This window comes from Talpa europaea (assembly GCF_964194135.1).
Source record: "Talpa europaea genome assembly, chromosome: 7".
Taxonomy (NCBI): domain Eukaryota; kingdom Metazoa; phylum Chordata; class Mammalia; order Eulipotyphla; family Talpidae; genus Talpa; species Talpa europaea.
This window is the reverse complement of record NC_140074.1, coordinates 134,223,115-134,247,738: the sequence shown is the minus strand read 5'-3', so window position 1 is coordinate 134,247,738 and position 24,624 is coordinate 134,223,115. Positions and strand designations below refer to the sequence as shown.

The 24,624-nt window shown below is 60.7% G+C and overlaps 1 protein-coding gene across 1 annotated transcript in view; it reads right to left on the bottom strand.

Annotated features, from left to right (window-relative positions):
* Positions 1 to 24,624, bottom strand: part of MGAT5B (alpha-1,6-mannosylglycoprotein 6-beta-N-acetylglucosaminyltransferase B) — a gene marked incomplete at both ends in the record, with an annotated part of 49,346 nt that overhangs the window by 7,342 nt on the left and 17,380 nt on the right. Inside the window, 8 exons of the mRNA XM_084237281.1 lie at positions 3,619 to 3,749; positions 5,533 to 5,666; positions 6,800 to 6,931; positions 17,731 to 17,900; positions 18,630 to 18,794; positions 19,241 to 19,411; positions 20,260 to 20,333; positions 20,746 to 20,861. Of these exons, the coding sequence (XP_084093407.1) occupies positions 3,619 to 3,749; positions 5,533 to 5,666; positions 6,800 to 6,931; positions 17,731 to 17,900; positions 18,630 to 18,794; positions 19,241 to 19,411; positions 20,260 to 20,333; positions 20,746 to 20,861 (1,093 nt within the window). The remainder of the gene's footprint in view (positions 1 to 3,618; positions 3,750 to 5,532; positions 5,667 to 6,799; positions 6,932 to 17,730; positions 17,901 to 18,629; positions 18,795 to 19,240; positions 19,412 to 20,259; positions 20,334 to 20,745; positions 20,862 to 24,624) is intronic.

Here is a 24,624-nt window from a genome sequence, read left to right as displayed (position 1 = left end):
AAGTAATATTCAAAGACATAATGGCTAGGGATTCTTTATAAAATTAGTGAAAGATCAAACCACAGATTTAAAAAGATCTTCAAAAACCCCTGCAGAGGAAATCCAAAGAAAACCACTTGAGGCAGATTCAGTAAAACAACTGAAAAGCAGACAAACAGAAGTCATAAAAGCAGACAAGGAAAAAGACAAGTTGCCTTTGAAGGACAACAATAAGGCTCACACTGACTTTTCACCAGAAATGATAGAGGCCAGCAGGCAATAGAATGTTTTCATAATGCTGAGAGAAAGGAACGCCAAGCTGGACTTCTGTATGCAGCAAAAATATCCTCAAAGAACAAAGGTGAAACAAAAGCATTTTTAGAAAATCAAAAACAGCTGGCTCACATTAAGGATGTAAAAGGGTAATGATCCCAGAGGCTCAGAGAGTAAGAACAGGGCAGGAAAAGGGCAGGTGTGGGTAAATAGAAATGAAGACTAACTTTATAAGCCAATAACCAGAATACACTGTGGGGCATAAAACAGAGAAGTAAAATATAACTAGAGCATACAAGTTGGGTGGTTATGTTAAAAGCAACTTAAGATTCTTTTGCTCCCCCAAAAGGTAAAAGGTAAAAGTATTGATTTAGATCAGACTTCCACCAGTCAGGAGAGCACTTTATCATTTTAGAGCAGCTGCTGAAAGAATTCAAGGGAGTATAATCAGTCATGTAAAAGGGGGTGTGGATTTAAAACATATTATCAATGTAAAAGGAGATCAGAAATGAGAGGCCGCTAGTAAGATGGAGGACCCAGAGCCAGGTGAGCCAAGCATCACACTGGGCGTCCAAAGCATGCCTCCTCCTCCAACTGAACATGCCCACAGGAAAAATCAAATCAACGATGTGCAGTGGCAAGACACAGCTGATCCCCACCCCCACCCCGCCCCCCCCATTCAACTTTCTAGCCCATCCGGAGGCAGATATGGGTAACCCCGCATGACACCCTCTGGCTGCGGTGCGTGGTTAGACACACGCTGGCCCGCAACTTGACCTCCTTGTGTGCGTGTTCAAAACCAAGTGTGTGCAGGCCTTCCTGGTGGCGCAGGGGTTGAGTGCTGGGTTGCGAGGCTGCCCTCAGCCTCTGCAGCGCCAGTTCGATCCCCGGCCGCCGGGCGAGGGTCCCACATGGCGCGCAGACCTCTCCTGCCACCCGCTGCTCCCTTCAGCAGTGTACTTCTTCAGTCTGCCTGCTCTGTTCCCCGCTCTGGCTCTGGTGAATTCTCTCACCCTCCCGCGCTTCTGACTGTACCCAGTGCTTGTATGAATAAATAAATCTTAAAAAAAAAAAAATGAATGAAGTGCTGTACACAAAATTAAAAAAAAAACACAAGGGCCTCCCCTGGTGGCGCAGCGGTTGAGCACTGGGCTGCAAAGCTGCCTGCAGCCTCTGCAGCGCCAGTTCGATCCCCGGCTGCCGGCGGGGTCCCACATGGCGCGCAGACCTCTCCTGCCATGCCCGCTGCTCCCCTCAGCAGTGTATTTCATCACTCTGCCTGTTCTGCTCCCCACTCTGGCTCTGGTGAATTCTCTCATCCTCCCGCGCTTCTGACTGTACCCCAGTGCTTGTATAAATAAATAAACAAATAAATAAATAATAAATCTTTAAAAAAAAAAAAAAACACAAAACAAAAAAAACACCAAGCGTGTGTATCTCAGCATTTACCCTTTCTACATCGAAGGTCCTCTGGAGCCATTTATTCGGTTGTTTCTATGTTGTTCGAGTGCATTTCCCTGTGTTTAATTTTTTGGGGCTACTTCATTTTAAAAAGCTGAGGAAGACGCCGGGGAAGGCAAACACTGCGTGATCTCACTTCCATGTAGACTCTAAGACAGTCAGACTCAGAGACAGAGAAGGTCTGGGTCCTAATGGCGCCCGGTGACCTAAGAACACCGTGGCATCGTCTGCTCGAAATGTGCCGAGAGTCGATCCTAATTGCCCTCATCACACGAAGGGAAGAAAGCGACCCGTGAGGTGTGGGTGTGGCGGGCGCTTGATCTGTGGTGTTCACCTCACAAAATATACATCTATCAGCCTTCATTTTTCTTGTCAATTATACGTCAAGAAAAACTGAGGAGGAAATCTAGAGTTCTCAGTGGAGCGCACGATTTAGCCACAGGTCGCAAGAGCATGTTAAAAAGCCCCCCCCTTACACCTGAGCCCCAACATCTCACCTGCGATTGTTCCCAGCTCGGGGACGGGTTTGGCCTGTGCCTGGACGAGCTACCTGCCCCCTGTCCCCGCCCCTGCTCCCTGGGATGGCACTCAGCCTGCGCCTCAACTTCCACTTTCCGAGGAACCCCAAATAAGTCAGCTCCTTGGCATAAAAATACCAAAATTCTCACCCCAGGTCCTGGCTGCTGCAGCCATAAGAGGGTGACGACCTTGAGGGGCCCTGGGCCTCTCCCGTCCCCCACCTCTCTGCCACCTGGCCCCCTGAGCTCTGGGCCACATCTGTCCCAGCAGCTGCTGTCCCTTTGCTGCTCATCTGGCCTCCAGCTCCCTCCGGTCACAAACACCAGAGCGAAGGTATCTTTTTTTGGAAGCAGCTGCTTTGAGGTCTCCTGCTGAACAATCTTGCTCCCGGCTACCAGAGGCTCCTGAGCTACATGAAACCTTCTCTCCCCAGACTTCGTGACCTCATTCCCTCAGAAGCAGTTTCATAACAGGATTTCTGGTAGAGGCAGAGCCGGCGCGCCACCCTCGGCACCAGGCGCGGGGCCACCTGCGGCTGCCCTGCAGCACCGAGCCCGCCCACCCCGCCCCACGCCTGGCACTGCCATCTTGGACCCCGTCTCGGACCCTCCGTCCTGCCTGCAGAGCCTGTCTCTGCCCGTCCACGGGAGGCCTGGCAGAGGCGGAGTTAAGTGCCCGGCTCCAGCTGGTCCCTCAAAGCCCCCGAGGAGGCCCTGCCAGCCTGGATCCCCACAGGCAGCCTCTGAGCAGGAGGGAAGGTCCCCTCACCTAATAAGTCATGGTGGGCAGGCCCGACCCCCAGGAGCTGGGCCCTGACCCCCAGGGTGGCATCCCCCCACCTCCGCTGTCCCCATCACCTCCTCCCCGCCCAGCCCATCCTCAAAGCCACAGACCTCAGGAACCCCGCCAGGGAAGCCCCACCGGACAGGGGAGGGGAAAAGGCGAGGGGGCACCTACCTGGAGCTGCCTCGTTGCCGGGGCGGAGCAAAGAGGAGAGAGAACAGGTCATTGGGCGGGTGAGCAGGCAACTTCCCCACGGGGTCTCAGCCCGAAGATGGGGCTCTGATCCCTCGTCCCCTCCTCTGCCCCGCGCCTCTCACCCCACAGAGCCCCCTTGTCTAGCCTGAACCCCCTTTGCTGGGCTGACAGTGTTGATCCGCCCCAGGGCAGGTGGCGGCGCTAGTGGAGCCCACAAGGACAGGGGGGCTCGCCGGGGTGGGGCGGGGCGAGTTACGAGCTCCCGACTAGTCTTCTCCAGGGCCACCTCTCTTTCTGACCCTATGTGGGGGGCACTTCCCACTCCGGGCGCTGGGGTGGCAGCTGGGAGCCGAGTCCTGAGGCGGGAGCCCCGGGGCTGGGGCGGCGGGGCGGGCTGCAGGCGCTCACCTTCCAGATGCTGGGCTCCTTGCCGTACACCACGGCCATGTTGCCGGCCTTGCTGCCTTTGATGAGCTGCTTCTCCGTCTCGTTGAGCTCCTCGGACACGAAGCCCATGAAGGAGTTGTCCGGGGTGTGCGCTGCAGCCAGACCGCAGGGTCAGGAAGGGGCTGACCCCCAGCCAAAGACACGCCCCCAGGCGCACCGGCCCCCCTCTTGGAAGGCGCCCCACTTGGGAGTGAGGGGTCTGTGGGGAGGGAGTGTTTCCACGCTGTCCCGGCCCCGACGTCTCCCTCTCCCGGGGAGTCACGGTCTTGGAGCAGAAGGAAACAGTCCACCGTGTTTGTTGCAGATGGGGAAACTGAGGCACACCCTTTGGTGCTCAGCAGGACTCAGCTGGCAGCCAGTCCCCTGTCCCCATTCGCTCAGCCCAAAGCTCCAGGCCACTGCAGCCCTCAGCAGAGCCTGCTGTTCTGGGCGTGGCTCTGTCACATGACTCCATCCCTGTCACCCGGCCCAGGGCCATAACCTCTGCTGGGCCACTCTCCACCATCGGGAGCACCACTCCCCCTACTTCCTTTCCCTCCAGAAATCTCCTTGAGACCCACCCACCCGACACACGCAGGCGCTTTGGAGACAGTCACTCTTCTCTTGGTGAGGCCCATGCACCCTTGAAGTGGGCCCTGGAGTCGGTCGGGTCCCCCAGAGGTGTGACCTCAGACAGATCGCTCTGGGCCTCAGTTTCCTCATCAGGACTGCTTCCAGGGACCGTCCCACCTGCCCAGCCTCAGGGACCCAACCAAGTCCTGATTCAGCCTTCAGGACTCGTGTCTGCCTCGACGCAGCCTGCAGGGTGGACACAGGCGACCCCACACCCAACAGAGGCGCATGGGTCTGACAAGCTCAATAAAGCCCAGCTACTTCCTCCGCAGCAGGTCCCTGGGGGCGGGGCGGGGGCGGGGGCTCGGAGCCCAGTCTGTCCTGCATTTAGAGCTGGCCCAGTCTGTCCTGCATTTAGAGCTGGCCCAGTCTGTCCTGCATTTAGAGCTGGCCCGAACCAGGGCGGGTATGTGGCTTTCTGACCCGGAGTCTTAAGAGAGCTGCAAATTAGATGCGCGATGCTGCGGAAGCAGCTCCACTAACAACAATTAAAAGTGACAGCTGAGAGCCTTCCAAGGAGGAAAAGCACTAAGCGTTGAGCAGTGACAGGAGAAGGGGCCACTTAGCAAGACAGGGCCCTGGGGGCAGGCACCGGCACCCGAGATAGAGAAAGGAGCGAGTTGAGTTGTCGAGAAAAGGTTAACGTGCTGCCAGAGGCCGTGGCTAGGGGGGTAGACCCGAGGCTGCGCATATTTTTGAGTCTCCTTAGAAACAGCTGAAGCTCAGCTCTAATCACATTCCTTGCCCGAAGCCATCGGTGGCCGGTTACTCCCCCACACTGGCGCCCCACACTGGCGCCTATGGAGCGCTGGCATTTCCAGAACCTTCTGGTTCTGGTTCTTTCCACATCCGTCTTCACTTATCTGTTCCCTCTGCTCCGAGAGCCTGCCTGTCCTGCCCCCTTCGTGCTGCTGACGTTCTCTGGTGCATTCTGACCTCTTTCTGGAAGGCCACTGAGCCCTCTTTGTTTTCCACGAGGGTTGAGCTTCACCTGTCCCCACAGGGCAAAGGGCACGCCCTGTGTTGGGAGGGTCATGCGTGGTCCCCAGCAGGCAGGAAGCCCCACTGGCTGCTCCCTCCAACTTCCGGCCCCAAACCCCACCAGGCCCTGCCTGGGCACTCACTGCTGAAGGGAAGGGGGGGCTTTCTGGAAAAGGCTGTGCCTGGGCATTGCATCCCCTGTGCCCACAGGAGGGGAGGGGGTGGCGCCCCGGGACCGGTAAGCCCCCGCCCCGAGCGGCGCACAGCAGCCCCGACACTCACGGAACATGGTCATGAACTGCTTGGGGTTGAGGTTCCAGTATCCCCAGTTGGTGCGGTAGCCGTGCAGCGTGGCGTACTCCTCGTGGTTGTAGGCCGGCTCTGTCCCGAAGGTGTCGATGACCCGGATGCGGCACCTGCCCCGGGGACCAAGGACCAGGGTCAGCCTCCTCCGGGTCCCCTGGGCCAGGGGCCCAGCAGTGGTGCTGTGGCCGGCGCAGGGCCAGGCAAAGCCGTGAGTGGTCAGAGCTGGGACTCACACGCGCCGAGCAGTGCGGCCCCGGGCAAGCACCTTCACCTCTCTGGGCCGGCCAGTCCGGCTACCCCCAGGCCGGACGGAACCCGGGAGTCTTCACCACCACCCAAGGGAGCCTAGGAGTGGGCACCTCTCCGCAGGACCAGCTGGCCCGCCCAGGCGCCTGATGCCCCCAGGATGGGGCTGGCGGATCTGGGCTAAGATGCAGAAGGGCAGGGCCAGGGGTGGGGGGACCCATCTCCGCCACAGGTCGTCTTTGGCGGGGCAGGGCCTCCCAGGGTCCTCTCCACCCCAGGTGGCCCTCCCGGCAGGGCAGGCCTCAGCCCCAGAACCTCCCGGTCTGCCCCCCACCCCAGGAGCAGCGCCCGCAGGGAGCCCTGGAGACCAGCACCGCCGCCAGGAGCTGCCCCTCCCAGCGCCCTTCCCAGCGACCCAGAATTGTCCACAGACTGCTGAGGTCGGCACTGCTCCCCCAGAGGAAGGTGGGGGGAGGAGGTGCCGAGTGCATAGAGAACATACATTAATAATAAAAGCAATAACGCTGCCTGTCACTTTTTTTTCTAATAAAATCATGCGGGCTCGTCAACGGGGCTGGAGCAAATGTAATAAATAGCAGGCGCGCGGCGCTAAATTAAACCTGCGCCCCGCTGGCTGCAGAGACCGGCGCCGGCCCTTCCTCCAGCCGAGGGCGTGGGGCGGGGGAGACCCCCGCGGCAGAGGTCACACCCCGTGGGCTGCCCCCTCCCTGCCACCCCTCCCCCTGGGTAACTTCTGGTCCCGGCCGTCAGCACCCAAAGCAGGAGGCCACCGAGCCGCTGGCTCCGGTTTATTCATTGTCATCCAAGGTCCCCAGAGGCAGAGCTCCGCCGGCAAGGAAGTGGGGGGCTGTGGAAGGCGGGAGGCACCGTCCTTCCACCCAAAAACACGTGGGGCCGACCTTCAGCCAGGAGGGTGGCCATCCTGCCCCGCCCCCCCTGCCCCCTCCTGTCCCCGCCCAGCCCCGAGGCCACTCACCGGTACTTCTTGAAGGAGAGGCCCATGTGCTGCCGCATCTGCTGCAGGCCGTGGTAGTCGGTGTAGATGAGGTCGAAGGGCAGGGGCGCGGTGAGCGGGCAGCTGCCCCGGCCTGGCGGCACCCCTAAGTTACTGAGAGAGGAGCCTTTCAGAGTCTGAGCCTCAGGAGACATGCACAGGCAGCAGTGACCCGCCTCCTGCCCTGCCCGGTGTTGGGGGGGCTCAGAGCCCACCCTGGTTCCTACAGGGCAGGGTAAGCAGGGGGTGGGGGCTCTGCAAAGGCGGGCAAGGCTGGCACGCAGGAGACGCTCGGGGAGAAAGCGCGCTGGGTGGCCACGTGCAGCTGTACAGGTTTCTCACTGAGCAAGAGGCGCCTCGGAGAGGCCAAAGGAACTGTGAATCAGGCCAAGCAGAGCACCGACAGGGGCCACCTGCCAGGAGGCGGAGCTTTAACTCCCACAGATGTGCGCCCTGTAGTCTGTTCACCGGAAGGGGGCACCTTCCCTTGCGGGGGCACCTGCCATGGTCCTCAGTGCAGCTTCAAGGTTTGCCTGGAGCAGGAGGGCCCTAAACCCTTTGCCTCGGGAGATACAATGCTGATCGCTGACCAGCCTCTGGACCACGGAGATGCCCAGCCTGCCACTTTATTTACATGCCACTTTCTGAGTCCCAGAAGACGCAGCTCAGCCACAGCAAAGGTGGCACCACCCTGCCGACTGCACCCCGGAGGCTGGGGCCTCTGGATCTTTTCACTGGAGACCAAGGCCGTGGCCACAGTCTCATGGTCTCCTCTAGAATCAGCACGTCCCGCTGCCTACAGCCGAGCTCAGAGCCCCCAGCTGCACCCCCCAAGGGTCTATGAGGCCTTTCTAGCTCACCCAGTAAGCCCTCGCTCAGCCCCTGAGCTGGGTGGGGAGTGGCGTCAGCCCCCAGGAGAGGCCCCGTCCCCCCAGCAGCTGCCCACCCCCCTGGACTCCGCTTTGACGAGCCACTGGCTTCTTGTGGCAACGAGCCCTCACAGCGGAGCCCCAGCCCGGTGTTGTCTGAGACCTGGGGGGTCATGAGCCTCTGGAAATGTTCATTTTTCTTATCTGTAAAAGGCAAATCAAAACGACACCGCGGAGGGCTCGGGGGGCTCGAGCGAGGCGAGGGGATGGAAGAGCCGCTGTGATAGCCTCACGGCCGTCCTCAGCCCACCTTCCCGACCCGAGCCCCCCAGCTCCCGTTCAGCCCCTGCACGTCTCTCCATGCGCTCGCTTAAGGCCCGGCCTCCTCAGCCGAGTCCCGGAGCTGCCCTCCCTGGTCGGCCGGCCCCCAGCTTTGCCTGCCTCTTCCCCAGAGCGAGCTTTCCACAGGTAGACTTGGTCGTGTCAACCCAGGTTCTGATCCTGTCCTGGAAATGTCTCTCCTCCTGAGCCCAACTCTCACTTTGCCTCCTCCTCCAGGAAGCCTTCCCTGCACCCCTCCCCTGCGCTCCATCTGCCCCTCTCCCTGCACTGTCCTGAGTCCCCTCCTCACCACAGGAGGCCCCAGGTCTCCCTTTGAAAGCCTAGAGCCTGGACAGGATCTGACCCAGTAAGCACCTACTGTTTAGGAATGAACAACCCAACCCATGAATTGGGTAGATCCCCTGAGGAAGAGCTGGTGTAAATGTTGAAAACCTGGTCAAGGAGGGCCTCCCTGGTGGTGCAAGGGGTTAAGCACCGCGCTATGAAGCAGTCCACAGCCTGCCTGCAGCACGAGTTCGATCCCCCCGGCCAGCCAGGGAGCTACGCACACAGCACAGCAGACCTCTCCTGTCTCCCCGCTGCTCCCCTCAGCAGTGGATTTCAGTCCGTCTGCCTGTTCTGTTCCCCACTCTGTCTCTGGTGAATCCTCAGCCCCCCCGCCCCCGCATCTCTGGCCTGTACCCCAGCTCTTGTATGCATACATAAATGAATCTTTAAAAAAAAAAAAGGAAAGAAATCCTGGTCAAGAAACGCATCCTTATTGGAGAGAGGAGGTGGGTGCAAGAGGAGCCTGAAGGGAGGTGTGGCTCCAGGTCCCCTGCGCCCCCCTTTTCTGAAGGCTGAGCTGCCCCTGGTCTGCACCGGGCCTCCACCGGGAGCAGGAGGAGAGACATATTGGCCCGGAGGCCTCAGGGCCCCTGCCCGGGAGGTGTTAACAGGAAGCCACGCGGTCTTCCAACCCCAGAAAACAAGGACTTTCAACCGAAGGTGACTCCCCTGGAGACGGGCGTCTGCAGCTGCCTCATTATTCTCGTCACAGGAACCTGAGCTGCCCGGGAGCGCCGGGGTCACCCGCCGGGAGGGGCCTCAGCTCCATCCCTTGTGGTTTAAATTCACTTCTGTGGGCAATTTTACGCTCGTGCTTGGTTGGAGCAGCGACAGGGCTTGAAAACCACCGTCTCTGCCGACCTTCCGCGGGGGCGCAGCGAGGCTGGGCGGCTCGGCCCCTTCCCTGAGACCCGCCCTGCCCGGCCAGACGCTTCCTCCTTCCAGAACCAGCGCCTTCCTTTCTCCTTGGCCTCAGAGGCAGGGCGGGGCAGCGTGCTGGGTCTCCCCAACCACGAGCCGGTGTGTGGGGGGAGGCAGCACCCACTGAGCACCCTGGCCTGCCCATGGCCACCCCCACGGCCGGGGAAGCTGGAAGCGGATGCGGGAGCTGCCCGGCTGGCTGTGAGACTGAGCCGCCGTCCCCGGGGGCGAGGGCCCTCCTGACCCCAGCATAATTGTGAATTGTCAAAATTCTTCACGTCACTCACTTCGAGTTGCACCCCCGCAATCACCGGCGCAGGGGACCCCCGAGGTTGGCTGAACCCATGGCTGCAGAACCGAGGCTACGCGCGGACCTGCAGAGCCCACTCCTGAGGAGCTCACGGGTCAAGGGGGTTTCTAAATATTTCAAATCCCCCGCCCGCGTGGGCGCTAAGAACAGGTGAGGGGAGGGGGCGCACTAGGGAAGTGGGACTTTCTGCAGGACACCTGGTCTGGGCCCTGCGCCCAGATGAACTCCCCACGAAGACCAGGTTGGGGGACCGGGTCTGATGGGTCAGCCTGGGAAGGTGCGCTCGGCACCGGGTGGCGACGCCTGCAGCCGCGGCTCGTGCTTCGCTGGACCCCGCACAGGCGCACCCGGCGCGCTGTACTATCAAGGCCAGACGCCAAATCAAGCCCATTCGGGGGCCCCTGCAGGCCCACGGGACAAGCCCGGCACGTGCGCCCCCCTCCCCCAGCGCTCCCGTGTCCGTGTCCCCCCTTCCCCAGCTCCCGCTCCGCCCCCCACTCCCAGCCGGCTGCAATGCAGGGGCTCAGCGCGCACCCAGAGAAGGAAGGCTTCGTCACCCTTTGCTAGATCAAAAGGTAGGATGGCGGGAGGGGAACAATCTACACCCCACGGGAAATACCCCTCTTCTGGGAATCCAAATTCTGAGCTGTGGCGCCATGAAGGCGCCCAGCATGCGCCCCCCTCACGCGCCCGCGGGTGGCCTTCACGGCCCGCTGGCCCTTGTCTGCCCCCGCCAGAGCCACGACACCCTGAGGCGCCACCTCCCTTCTAGACTAAAACTCCTGTTCCCGTCTCTCCCTGCGCCTTTGGTTTGTGGCTGAAAATAATCTCTCCAGGTAGTGCTCAAATTCTGGAACAAACTATTCTCTCTCCCTCGCTCTTCTGTGTGGGAAGGACCTAATTAAAGAGGATTCTTACAACGTGCTCAGAGATCTCTGACTCCGGGTGCTAAGGTGTAGGCTGAGGCTCACCTCGCCTCCTCCCTCTCATACTGGGGGCACACAGGCAGGGTCCCCCAGATCTGTGCTGCTTCCCAGGGGCCTGCCATCCCCAGCCCCACCCAGTGTCCACCTCCTGGCATGAGGACACTGCCCTCCACCATGACCCGTTGTTAGAAGAGGCCACTGCTTCCTCCCCAGAGCCCAGGGGGCGGGAGAAGGGCACCCCAGAGTTAACTAGGCGGCTGTTAGCTGCCTCGGAAAGGGAGGTGAGGCGCACTAATGAGGAAGGCCCTACCCCCCCCCCCCCCCCCCCGCTCGTCCTAGTCTCTGCCAGGGCAGAGCTGCCCTTCCAGGGCCGGGCAGAGGTAGCCTTCTCATGCCAGCAGGATGGGCCTGCCCTCTGCCCTCACTCCTGAAAGGCAGGTGCCCGGGTGCCCTTGGAGGATCAAGAGAACTACCAGGCTCCCAGGAGAGGAAAGAATTAAAAGGAAAAGCAGGTGGGCGCACATTTCAGCTGCTCCCTGGGCAAAGCCGCAAGAAGGAAGCCGGAGGTTCTGAAAGCACAGCACAGGGGGCGGCCGGCACTTCTGGCCCTGGTGATACTTCCCCGGGAGCCCTGGATGAAGCCGGACTCGGCCCGCCAGCTCCCAGGCCTGCTGGGGCTGCCGCCACGGGAGAGCAGGGTACACCCGCCCCCCTCCGGCCCCGGCAGCTCTCTGCTCTGTCCTTGCAGACAAGACCCAGTTCCTAAAGCAAGTGCCCATGAGTGCTGAGCACAGATGCATGGAGGCTTCTAGAACCCAAGCTCTGCTCTCAGCGCCTGAGGACAATGGCCCTCAGGCCTGCTGCCAGTTAGAATCTCCCAGACGCTAGCACAGCCCCTGATGCCCAGGCCAGCCTGGAGCTAGAGGTGACCCTCCTGTGTGTGGGGGGCCTGGGCCCCTGGGTGTGGGCAGGGTCTGGGCCCCAGGGTGTGGGCTTGCCAGAGACTGTCACTCACTGGGACTCAGTGCGCCAGAGAGTGAGGGGCCAGGGTGGTGAGGGGACGTGCACAAATCATCTCTCCAGGATCCCGAGGAAGAATGGAGGGTCCTGCAGAGGACCCCAACTTTCCACGGCATCCAGCTGTGCTAACAAGACCTCACTAGGCAGGAGATTAAAAAGCCCCCCTGGAAACCCAAGGGGAGGGAAAAAGAAGAGAGAAGAGATGGTGATTTTTTAGTGTCAGCTGATTGGTTGCCTCTTAAGCCTCCGTGGGGGAAGGGGGGGGGAAGCTCTCCTGCCGCCCTAATCTCCTGCCCTCCTAATCTCCCCACTTTCCATACCACAAGCCATGTCAAGCGCCCACCGCACTGCAGAAAGCCACGGCACTCCGCCCTGAGCGCAGGATCCACGTCCCAGCCTTGTCACGTCTTAATATTTGGCTATTCGGGGTTCAAAACAGTTTTTCAGGGACAGCACGACGCTGGAAGGCGGAGCTGCAGAGCATGTTCCAGCGCCCTCCGCTCACACCTCCGCCCCCGCCGCCCCCAGCAGAAGCTCATCCTCTGCGGAAAAGATTAAATAAAAACTGGATGTGACCCCCCACCCCCTGCCAGGCCCTACACCTCCAGCCCCTCCCCGCCCCGCCTCCTGGCCGCTGGGCTGCTTCTCCCCCCACCGTGCTCCCCCCACCTGGGCTCGGCCAGGGCCCCGTGTCCTTCTCCCCAGACCTCCCGGCATTTGCCCCGAACACACACGGAGGGACGGCGCCGGCCGGGAGGGCTCCATGCGGGCCGCGCCCGAGCGCAGAGATTTCCCTCCTCGGCCGTGTTTAAACAGCCCCTCTCCAGCGCCCATCATTTGCCAGTTAAATCAACTAATTTTCTACTAAACCCAATTTCACTCATGGATGGAGGAAGAGCTCAGTAATTTCTCCTCATGCCATGTACTATTAATGATGCTTGAAATTATGCAAATAAAATGGATGGGCACGGCCGTTCCGAGCGGGCAGGAAGGGGAAGGCGCCGCCGCCAATGCCCGCATGGGTGGGGGCAGCTGGGGGGCTGCCTCGGGTGCAGCCCCCCCGGGGGCGCTGCGCCTCTGCTCCCCACCCCGCACGGTGGGGACCGCCTGCCGGCCCCCCGCGGCTGTCTCGTCCCTGAGCCCACTGTCCCCGGGGTCACCTCTCTCGCCCCAGAAACGTCTTCGGCGGCCAAGTCAGATGCGGAGCCCGCGCCTTGCTCCCGACCCCCCTCCAGTGAGCCGGTTAATTAAAACACCAAAACACGAGAAGCAGAGAAAAGGCTCATCCGTCCAGGCTCGTTGCTTACTCGGTGGCCAGGACATCTGCCGTGAACAGCTGCGAGCCGACTACGACAAATGCGCAGGCCGCGCTGTGCCCTGCTGCCGCCCCGCCGCTCACCTCGGCGGTCGAGGGAGACGCGACCCCCAGAAATCCAGTTACCTTCACCGCCCCTTGACCGGCTTTCAGATTACCCTGGGCCCTCCACCCCGCCCTGGCGAGACCCAGCCCTCTCATCGGCAGCCAATGTGGGCGCGGAAGGCCCGCAAGGTCTTTTCACAACCTTCTAGCACCCCGGGCAACCCCTCCCCGGCCTGAGTCCTGAGCCCCAGGCCCTGTGCGGGTGTGTGCTGGGGGAAGCTCAGAAAAGCCACAGCTCCAGCGCCCCCACTTCTCAAGCTTCCCGTCACCTGGGGAGTTTTGCAAATTTGACATTTGGGCCCCCACCAGACCAGACCAAGTAAATCAGCGCTGCCAAGAGTGGGCGCCACAGGCCAGGGTGGGGGATTCCCGGAGCCCGCTCAGCGCCTGAGGAGCCCCCTGCAGCGCGATCCAGCCGTAGCTGGTGCTGCTCACTTTGCAGACCTAACTATATTATATCTCCTGGGGAAGGCGGGTTCTTCTTTTCTTTTTATTCTTTTAGTTGCTTTTAAACTGTAGCTGAAGACAGATTTAGAAAGCACCTTCCCGGGGCGGGGCCCCGAGGTGGCTTGTTGCTTACACAGCTCTGCCCTGTCTGACGAGCTCGTTCACTCCACACATACCTGCAGGCGACCAGGGGCAGAGCATCGGGCACAGCATCCGGGCACAGCATCCGGGCACAGCCCCGGGCCTGCCCACATAATGAACAGCAAACTGGAGACGAGGCAACCTCTCCCTGGACCCCCTGCACCTTGGAATTTCAGATCTGCAAGAACCTGGCAGGGAGCGAAATGTCGGTGGGAGGATACAGATTTTCTGTGGGGTGTGCCGTGGGTGGGTGCATGTGTGCGCCTGGGGGTTGGTTGCATGTGTGTGGGTGTGCATGCGCACACGTGTTTCACGCCACGCACCTGTGTGTGCATTCTCATGTGCAAGAGTGTGTGCATGTACATGGAGGCACATGAGCATGCCCTGCATGGTTTGCACAGGGCACGTGTGCATGTGCATGTGTGTGCATGTGAATGTGTGTGTGGTTGTGCACAGGTGTGCATGCATCAGGGTGTGTGTGTGTGTGTGTGTGTGTGTAGTGAAAGCAGTGGCAGCAGAGGCATTTTGGATCTTTTCACCAGGGTCTGGCTTTCAGTCTCCTGAGTACAGCAGGCCCCAACTTCACCGCGCTGGCCCCATGGGGGGTGGCAGCCTCACTGACCGCAGGCTCAACGCCCAGCTGGAGGAGGGGCCGCAAGAAGAGGGCGTGCTCCGGGCAGCCAAGTACTCAGGGTGAAGGCTGAGAGGAGACACAACGGAGTTAAAATCCCATGTCTTAAGGAGACTTGTCAACTACCTTCTCGCTCACTAATTCTCTAAGTGTGGGGGTCACTGTCACATGTGCACATGAGAACCCCCACATTCCTATGGAAGCATCAAAGGAAGTTCTCGCCTCCCGAGCCCCAGAAGATGCAGTCAGGAGAGTCAAGTTGGACCCTGTTTACTGGACACGAATCTGCCACGGACCAGCACGAATCCATCAAATCTTGAGTGGGCTGAGGTTGATAGAAAGGTGCCCCCCACTCCCAGGGGACTCCAGACAGCCCCCACGCCCAGGATCCCGCCACCGCATCTTGGGATCTCTGGGGCACAGAGTCAAGGATCCCCAGACCCTTGTTTGCTGCTCTACTTGAGGCAGGTGTGGCCCGTGGCTCCCCATGCCCCTGGCTGTGCCAGCCACACGGTGCCAGACGTCTCTGGTTTTCCACACACCAGGTCCTTCCTCCCTGTCCCCCCCTCTCCCTCTCTCCCACCTGACTTCCCACGGAGGCTTCAAGGCTAGCGAAAGACGCCTCTTTTCATTATTTGCAAATCTTGGCTGCACAGACGGTGCTGTGCATCTCCTGAGCTTTCTGTTCAGAGGGAGCTGGGGGTGTGCACAGCATGGGCCCAGCAGGGCAGCTGTGGCCAGTGAGCGGGCACCTCCAGCATGCCCAGCCTCAACAGCTGGACCTGGCAAAATGCTAGCAGGGCGAGAGCAGAGGGAGGGACCAGGCGCCTCTCTCCAGCAGGTTCAGCACCCGCGCTCGCGGACAGTTCCCGGCCTGCTTCCTTCCCGCGCCTTTTCGGCCTGCTTCCTTCCCGCGCCGGGGCCTTCAGACAGCAGCGGGGAGGGGCTGCTCAAGGCAGCATCTCCTGCTCCTGAACCTGGGCCCCAGCTGGGGTTGTGCTGCCCAGCGCTGCCACACGCCCTGGACACTGTCACCCGCGTCCTTCTCCTCCCCCATGGCCTTCCCTATGTGCCTCTGAGGCACTTTTCCTGTTGACTAAGCCGAACACTACCCCTCTGGTGGTGTGAATTTCATAAGCCACAAGGTGAAAACCCTCAGGACCTTTAATGGCCTCATAGGACGGCCAGGTCTCGGGATCCTCTGCCCTGCTCAGCACATCCGGTCCTCGTATCTCTCCAACCAAGGTCACGGGAAGTTCTGCTCGCAAGCCTCAGGGAGGCACGGCAGAGGCCGTGCAGCTGCCCAAACCTGGGATTGTCCATGACTCTGGCCCTGTCCACACCCCCCTCTCCAACACTCCTGTGCTGAGGGCATCAGCATGTGCAGCCAGAAGGAAATGCTGGTCAGAAAGCGCTATCTAGACCCAACAGGCCACCGAGGGGGCAGGCACACAGAATTCCACTCTAGCTTGAAACCACCAGAGAGAAAATTAATGAACTGATAGAGATCAGCTGATGTGCAGGCAAACACTCTGGGGCTTCCTTAGATATGTCGTGGGTTAGAGTTAGAAAAATCTCATGCAGATGCCAAGGAAAAGGAGGAACAGAAACCCGCGGAACATAAGGTGGCTCAGCATGAAGAAAAAGGTAACGGTGATGTCATTCAAATTAAGATTTTTTCTGACCCTCAAAAAAATAATGAATTATAAAGACAAGTCACAAATTAGGAGATTTTTAGCACATACAATGCACATTGGCCTTATAATATAAAATGAACTCCTCGAGCTCACTAAGGGCAGGTATACAGCCCGGCAGGCAAGTGGGCCCACGACACGAACAGGTGCTTCACCCAGAAGAAGGAGGATTTTCTGACCGGGTTCTATGCTGCATTAGTTGTCAGGGAAATGCCAATTCAGGCCCTACCAGGTACCAGGTACCAGGTACCACAGGCCCCTCCGCTAGGAAGATGACGGGAGCACAGGTGGGTGTGAGCGTGGCTGTGGGCTCCTCGCATGCAGGGACTGAATCAGCGAGACCATGAAGGGAAATAATTGGCACAGAATAAAAAAATCAATAAACAGGGGCCTCCCTGGTGGCACAAGGGGTTAAGCACCGTGCTATGAAGCAATCTGCAGTCTCTGCAGCACGAGTTTGATCCCCAGCTGGCCAGGGAGCTACCACATGGCGCAGCAGACCTCTCCTGTCTCACCTGCTGCTCCCCTCAGCTGTGTATTTCAGTAGATCTGCCTGTTCTGCTCCCTGCTCTGCCTCTGATGAGTCCTCTCACCCCCCACACCTTTGGCCTGTACCCCCGCCTTGTCTGCATAAATAAATAAATCTTCTTAAAAAATCAATAAACAATTATGATAAATAACTATGATATAGTCACACCTTGGAATTGATATTGATGACATGACTATCAAATGAATATGATGAAGTAGAGCCACGTGCTACAACAGAGACGAACTAGAAACCTCATCGCAGGTAAATCTCAGCAACTACCTCAGTGGCTTTCTTACAAAGTTTAAAACCAAACCAAAACAAACAAAAAAGAAAACGAAGCCAGGGCCTTCCTGGTGGCGCAAGGTTAAGCACAGCACTGTGAAGCTATTGCGAGCCTCTGCAGCATAAGTTCGATCCCGGTCAGAGAGCAACCCAGACCTCTCCTGTCTCCCCACTGCTCCCCTCAGTGTGTTTCAGTCAGTCTGCCTATTCTGCTCCCTACCCTGTCTCTGGGGAGTCCTCTCACCCCCCACACTTATGGCCTGTACCCCAGTCTTGTATGCATAAATAAATAAATAAATCTTAAAATAAAAAAAAAAGAAAACTAAGCCGTATGTTGCTATGGACACATGCATACGGGCATCCTAGCGGCAGGTCCTCCCGGGGCGGGGGCGAGGGGCCTCCCCGGCAGGCGCAGGGCCCTGGCCATACTCTCACTCTTCAGGGGCTGCGGGATCGCAGGAAATGGCGCTGTGCTTGCGCTCTGTGGCCTACGTGCGCAGGTTTTTGCACATACGTACAAATGTCATGTGACAAATAGTAATAAATAAATAAAAGAAAATATGTAGTTCTATAACACACAGGCGTATAAAAACAGACTCGCATGCATCCCCCATCCTGCCCCTCTACCCCCCGTCTCCCGCATCTGACCCTGGGAGTGAGCACTGGGGAAGGCTGGGCATCGCCAGCCACTGCACCGCCCTGCAGCCCCTGCTGCTCCCCAGGTCCCAGGACAGGCTGGGGCAGAGCCCAGTTCTAGCGGAGAACCCCGAGGTAGCACCCACCCAGGATGGCAGGCAGAGGGGCCCATCTGCATGACATGACTCATTCCACCAGCCAGTATCGGCCGCCCCCGACGCAAACCGGGGTCCCGCTGGCCAGAGACAGAGACCGGGACCTGTCTGAATAGCACTGAGCAAATATGCGGGCTTGGGGTGTCCCAGACGTGACCGGTCAGCAAGGAGAAGAGGGGGCAGACTGGGCAGCGGAGAAGGAACTAGGGACACCCCCACCCACAGCACACCAGGAGGCCCCAGTGGCTCCGCCGGGCACTCACCTCTGCAGCTCCTTCAGGGACACCGTGACCCGCAGGCTGTGGCCCAGCACGTAGAGCGCCGCCAAGATGTCCGCCCACTGCACCATCTCCCCCAGAGGCCCGCCCTTCAGCACCCGAGGGCTAAACACGTCCCCGGACTCCTCGGTCAGGAAGCCGATGTGGATGAGGATCTGGGGGACATGGACGGTCAGCATGGGGAGCGGGACACTCGCCCCTGCAACCCCCGGGGGGACCCGGCCAGCGGCAGCTCTGTCCCCAGGTTCTGTCTGGGCGAGCAGAGAGCGCAGAACGGGGCCAGCGGCAGAGTGGCCGGAGGGGCAGCGGGGCAGCGGGGACGCGGGGAAACCAGACAGGCTGGCGCTCGCGCTCCGATGGGGGAGCAGACGACAGCGAGCAGACGAGAGATGATGTCATGACATGATCGGGACGCTGCGAGAGACAGACAGGGGGCTGGGAGCCAGGTAAATATCAGATGGACGGACGGACGGATAAGTGGTGGATGGACAGACAGATGGACGGAGGGATGGACAGGTGGGTGCACAGACGGGGGCGCCAACCAACAACCTCCTCGAACAGGCTACGTTACTCCCAACACTCCAGGCAAATGTCATGACCTTTCTGCCTAACGAGAACAAAACCTGGACAGAAAGCAGGACCCCTAAGGGTCACAAACCTGAAAGGGACCGAGGCCACCACATGCATCTCCCCAAACCCAGGACTGGCTCCCGGATGGACAGGCCTTGCGCAGCCAGCGCTGGCCCCTGGAGCGGGGCCCCCGGCTCAAGTGCCAGGACACTCAGTACAGCTTCTGAGGGCTGACCTGGTGCCCACTGGGAAGCCCTGACCGCACACCCAGCCTGTCTGAGCTCGGCTCCCCCAATGCAGAGAGGGTCAGGCACCTGTTTCTGGTCCCTGGGGACCCCCGCCAGTTTCTGCGCCAGGCGCTGGGCAGCCCGAGCCCACTGGGCAGTGAGCCGCTTGGTCCGCTTCTTCATGAAGATTAGAGACTCCTTCCCGCTGCCCATCAGCTCCAGCAGGTGGGACAGGTTGCTCCGGAACGCTGCCTGGGAGTACAGACTTCCGTTCCCCACTGGGCCTGCGGCCTTGTGGGGCCACCGCCCACCACCCTGGGGACAGGGCGGGCCCCATAAGGTGGGGCTGCTCCTGCTTGTCCTGCCCTTTCAAAGAGGCCACCAGCTCCCACAGGCGGGGAGCCCTCCTCTCACCCCAACACACACCCCAGCCCCACTGTCGGGCCCAGCCCAGCTCCAATCTGCTACGAGTCCCCCGTCCCTGGCCCTGCGTCCTCCCAGGTCTGCAGCACCCTACAAAGCGGACAGGCAGTCAGGCTGGTTTCCCGCCCCATGGGGCAGGCGCCCACCACCCAGGAAGAGCTGACCGGCCTCGTTGACCAGGGGAGCAGTGTCCCCCCGCTGCCCCATGGATGTCCAGCTGAGCGGCCAGCTGACCCCTCACCGACCCACCTGCCTCCTGGGACTCCTGGGCCTACCTGCACTTTGGGGAGGAACTTGGGGGCCATCCGGGGGGCCGTCTGGTTCCTCCAGGGCAGCGGGGGGCAGAACCACTCCACCTCACTGAGGTAGATGAGGAAGGAACACTCGGTGCCGTCCACGCCGAAGAAGGCATAGCAGGGGTCAGAGGTCCAGCGGGCGCGCATCCACTGCGGAGAGGACCGGGCTGGGCCGAGAGCCCGCACCAGCCCCCAGCCCCCTCGGCGGGGCCCAAAGTCCCCAGGGGCCCAGGATGCACCCTCTGCCCAACCAGAGACCTTCGGGGAGGACCAGGCAGGCTCACCGCCCCAGGCTCAGAAGGACAGGACCCCGGGGATGCGACCAGGTCAGGACACATGAGGCAAAATTGTGGGGCAAATGGTGGGGGACGCCACAGCGCCTGCTCACCCCCACCCCCACCCCCTACCCTAGTGACCCATGAGCAGGATTCAGCTGAGGCCGAGGTCAGGGAGCAGCCCCCAAGGGGCCAGGACTGGGGCCAGGACAGGACATGGTCACCAGGGCAGGGGATCTGCAGGGCCCTGCCCCACCCCCCACCAGGGAGGAGCCACTTTTATGGCTGTGGACCAGCTCCCGGAGGGACAGGCCTCACGCAGCCAGAGCTGGGCCCCTGGAGGTGGGGCCCAGGGACTCCCCCAGCGGGCTGGCGGGACCGTCAGGGGTGGGAGGAGAGAGCCAGTGGACTCTCATCTGAATTAGCGGGGAGCTGATGACCATGTAAATTCAATAGCTCGTTGGCTGTAAAAACGTACTGAAAACCCTAACGCAGGGCTCATCCCAGGACACTGGGGCGGGTGGGTGAGGCAGGCCCAGGAGTGGGGAAGCCAGCTCCCTGGGGCTGGCCTCCTCCCGCCAGTGCCAGGCGGGGGTGTGGGGACGGGCAGAGAGGCCCCTGCTAGGGCAGGTCCCTGCCAGGCGGGCCCCAGAGCCCCGTGGACACAGCCCTGCGGAGCAGCCGCCTCTCCCGGCCCCCTGCCCTGGGCAGCCCCAGGCTCACCTCCACCTTCCCCGCGCAGTCAGGGAACTTGGGGTCGCTGGGCGCCTCGCACTGGTCCCGCCGACCTTCGGACACTGCAGGGACAGAGGCCGCGGACGGGGGAGGGGAGCTTGGCCTGAGTTTGCTCCTGAGGGCCACGGCAGGGGGTCCCCAGGCCTGGGCTGCTCCCCTCTGCCACTCCCACCCTTCTTAGGGGGCTCAGTGAGGGCCCGTGTTAGCAATGGACCAGCTGCCTAGATGGGCAGGTTTTAGCGCCCACCCCAGTGTACCCCCCACTTTCTCTGAGGGGGCAGAGATGGGGAATGGAGGGTCCCAGGGACTTCCTGTCCTCAGCACCCTCGCACCAGGCTGGGGTGGGGTGAACCCGGAGATGCCACTGAGAGCGTAAAGCGGGGCTGTGAGGAACCCGGAGCCACTGAGGGGAGCCAGGCCCACGCCGAGAGCCCGCCCAGCCCACCGGCCCCCGGGCGGGCGCCCAGTGCCCACCCTTGCTGTGCAGGAGCAGGCTGTGGCGCAGGATCTGGTCCACCTTCACGGCGATGTCCGAGACGTTCTGGGCGATGGCTTGGATCCGCTCCATGAGGCCGGCCCCCGGGGGCGCCCTGCACGGGAGAAGCGGGTGAGCCGGCGGGGCCCGTGGACGGCCATCCCGGAACAGAGCCATGGTGCTGGCGCCCCCACACGCGCCACAGACGCAGGGGTCGGGGGCGGCGTTGGCCGGGGCCAGGCTGGCCGGGGCGGGCCCAGCAGGTGCGCCAAGGGCCGGTGCAGTCCTGCTGCAGGTGCCAGGCCGTCCGCTGCAGAGCCCACACCCAGCCGTGCCCACGTCTGCGCGCGAGGTGTCTGTGCACGTATCCGAGGGCAGGGTCTGGGCTCGGGGGCCGGGACACATCACCCGGGCCCCAGGAGCCGAGGCCCCTCCCGGGCACGGCCAGCGCCCGAGCCTGTCTTCTCACCCCCCACCCCGCAGCCCCGACCCAGAGGCCGTTTCTGCCAAAATAAATTCCGCCCAGGGCAGCCCAGGAACTCGCCGACTGTTACGCTTCTAGGAAATTATTCTGGGTTCCTGAGAACGAATTCTCCCCAGGATCTCACACGAGTTACTGCCGCAGACAGCGGGCCCTGCACCCCCAGCAGCACCCGCGCGGCCTGCATCTGGGGAGAGTCTGTATCCTTGACGACTGCGCAGCTGGCAGGAAGGTGGTCAGCACCAAGCGCGGGGCTGGTCTGCAAAAGCCTCAGGGACACTGACCACTCGGCGGCGAGGCTCAGGCAGGCAGGCTCGGGCCTTTCTCCCAGAAGCGCTCCCCGTTTTGCACACGCCCCGTGTCCCGACCCACCCACGTCAGGCGTCCCGCGGCAGGCCCGGCTGAAGCCCCGCTGGCCCCGCCAGGGCACGCATGCACCACACACTCGCGTGGAGCACCTTTCCCACCTGGCTCCTTGGGTCTGGCAGCCCCTCACCCCAGCTTTAGGGCCAGTGAGCTGTCCAGTGCAGGCCCCCCAAGACCGCCTGCCCCTGGGGCCACCCTCTCCTTCACCCGAGCGGAGGCGAGGCACACGAGGTGGGGAGGGGACACAGAGAAGGTGCCGGCAAGGGGCGAGTCCACAGCACGCATGTGACAGGCACACACGCATGTGCACACACGTGCACACGATCCGTCCAGCCTCCCGGAACAACTAACGGAAAGTGGCTTGGCCTCTGCGGACCGGATGAGCACAAACTTGGCGGCTTAAAACACACAGGTGTCTCCTCTCCCCGCGCCGGACGTGAGCGGTCCAGCCTCGGGGTGTCGGCGGGGGCAGCGCCTTCCGGAGGCGACGAGGGAGCTCTCCCCCACCTTCGGGGGGCCAGCGAGCCGCGATTTCCTGGCCATCACCACAAACGCCTCCTCTCCAGCTCGACCTCACCTTGATCTGCCTCCACCTGCCAAGACCCTGTTTCCAAACAAGGTCTGAGTCACAGCCGGGGGGAGGGCAGCAGCACGACATGGCGGAGGCCCCCTTCAGCCCACAAGAGCCCTCGGGGAGATTACAAATAAGAAGAAGAGATTCAGAGAAGGATGCTTCTCGCTCAAAAGGCCCTCAGGCAGGAGGAAGCAGGACGTGTCTTGCGGCTCTTCAGACTGTCAAGGGGAGAGAAGAGTTGGCTGGTCTTCCACTCACGGTCGTGCCCAAGAGGACGCTGAACTTGGAAGCACTTGCTGTGTGACCCGGGGCAAATCACTCGGCCTCTCTGGGCCTCTAGGCTCTCTCTGGGCCTCTGGTGGAGACTGTGGGAGGCCCCACCCCATTTCAAGCCTTCCTGAAGGTGCCTCCCTGCCGGGGCTCTGCTCCAGCCAGCCTTCGGAGCCAGGTCGCTTCCCGGAGCCCCCCCACACACACACACACCTCAGGCGTAGTTGCAAATGGCCAACATGAACCCCGCAGCAGAGACCGGGAGTCTCAGGAACTGGGAGGTGGCTGCCACGGTGAGCCTGGCACCGCCCGGCATGCAGGGTTCCATCTCAGGGCAGGGCTGAATAGTGCCCCCCAAATTCCCTTCTACCCAGAACCTCATAATCTGAGCTTATTTGGAAACGGGGTCTCTGCAGATGTAATTAGTTCGGAAAGGCCACGCCAGACCCAGCTGTCCCTAACACCAGGGCTAGGCGTCCTCAGAGAAAGGCCACATGAAGACACTCAGGGAGAAGACACCGCGTGACCACAGGGGCAGAGACGGAGGGATGTGGCCACAGCCGGGGAGGCCTGCAGCCCCCAGAGCAGCACAAGACAGACAGATGCCCCCCCACAACATGGCCCCGGGATGCGTGGATTTCGGGCTTCCGGCCTCCACACTGGGTGAGAACATATTTCTGTTGTTTTAAACCGCCTGGGTTCTGGTCTCCTTTCTAATGGCCTCCAGGCTCGTCACACAATCACCAGGCGCAGAACTGAGGGACATGGGTTTTATCCATCAGGTAAAGGGAGTCTGGGTTCCCCTGCGCCTCTGCTATCAGGGTCTGCCTGCGGCCCACGCTCCGCCCGCTGTAGCCCAAGCTGAATGTGACCGGCGGGAGGCAGGACCGCCCGGGCCGGGGCCCTTGCCTTGAAGCCCTGGGCCGGCGGCTCCACATCATTCAGAGATTTGTTGGGAAGAGCCAGGGTCTCGGAGTCAGAGGTCCTGCATTCAAATCCTGGCTCCACTAGACAGCTGTGTGACACCGGACAACTTACCCAACCTCTCTGAACTCAAGGGACAGCGCCTATAAAAGCGGGTTGATCCCAACTGGCTCACAGAGTGACCGCAGAGTTTGACACAAGGCTGAATGCAGCCTCGGCATACGGGAGGCACTCAAGAAATGCCCGAGGAAGATGCTTTTGTCTCCTACCCACAGGCGTCTGCCCATCCCACAGAGGAAGGAACATAAGCCCAATGCCGGAGCAAAGCGATTTACTTTTAGGGGGATTCAGCAATTTCCCTGCAATGAGCATTTTTGCATACAGCATACCGCCGGCGTGATTTAAATAATTTAAATAGTACAGGAGGCATCTGTCTGATTTAACAAGTTCAACTTGTTCAAAACAGAGCTACTTGGCGTCTCTATTATTACACTGGACTTAGCATTTGCACTTTCTATTTTCAAATAATATATGATTCGGCTTCCCTCCCTGGGAAACTTTTTTTAAAAATGACAAAAGCAGAAGCCGTGGGGCCTCACAGCCCAGCTCGTCCGTGACCCGGGAAATGCTCCCATGGGAGAGGGAGCGGGGTGTGGGAGACACCGTTGGGGAGACGGCGTGCAGCCGCCTGCCGCTGGAGGGGCCCAAGGGGCCCAGGGCCGTGGCGGTGGCACCACGGAGTCAGGCTGGTGGCAGAGCCGACTTCTCCACCAGCCCGGGAAGGGCAATGCCCCGATGCTTTCAGGGGTGCAGGAAAAGGCTTTAACGTATATTAAATTCAGAGAGAAACTTGTAGATCAAAGAAAAAACTGTCACAGGTAATGTCAAGGTACCTGACTTCAAACCCAAGCAGTCGAAATGCAGCTGTCGCCACAGATTAAGTCTGTCCCTGCCCCAAATTCATATGGTGCAGCCCTAAGCCCCCAATACCTCCGGAAGTGACCTTATCTGAAAGTAGGGTTATTCCAGAAGTAATTAATGCAGACAAGATGAGGTCGCACTGGCATAGGGGAAGCCCCAATACCAATATGACTGATGTCCTCATAAAAGGGGGGAACCTGGACACAGACACACACAGAGAGGGGAACACCTGAAGACGGGGTTCCGCCGCCGCCAGCCAAGGAGCCACCGGAAGTCAGAAAGCAGCCAGGACAGATGCTTCCCTGTCCTGGCTGTGAAGGGAGCTGGGGCCTGCTGGGGCCT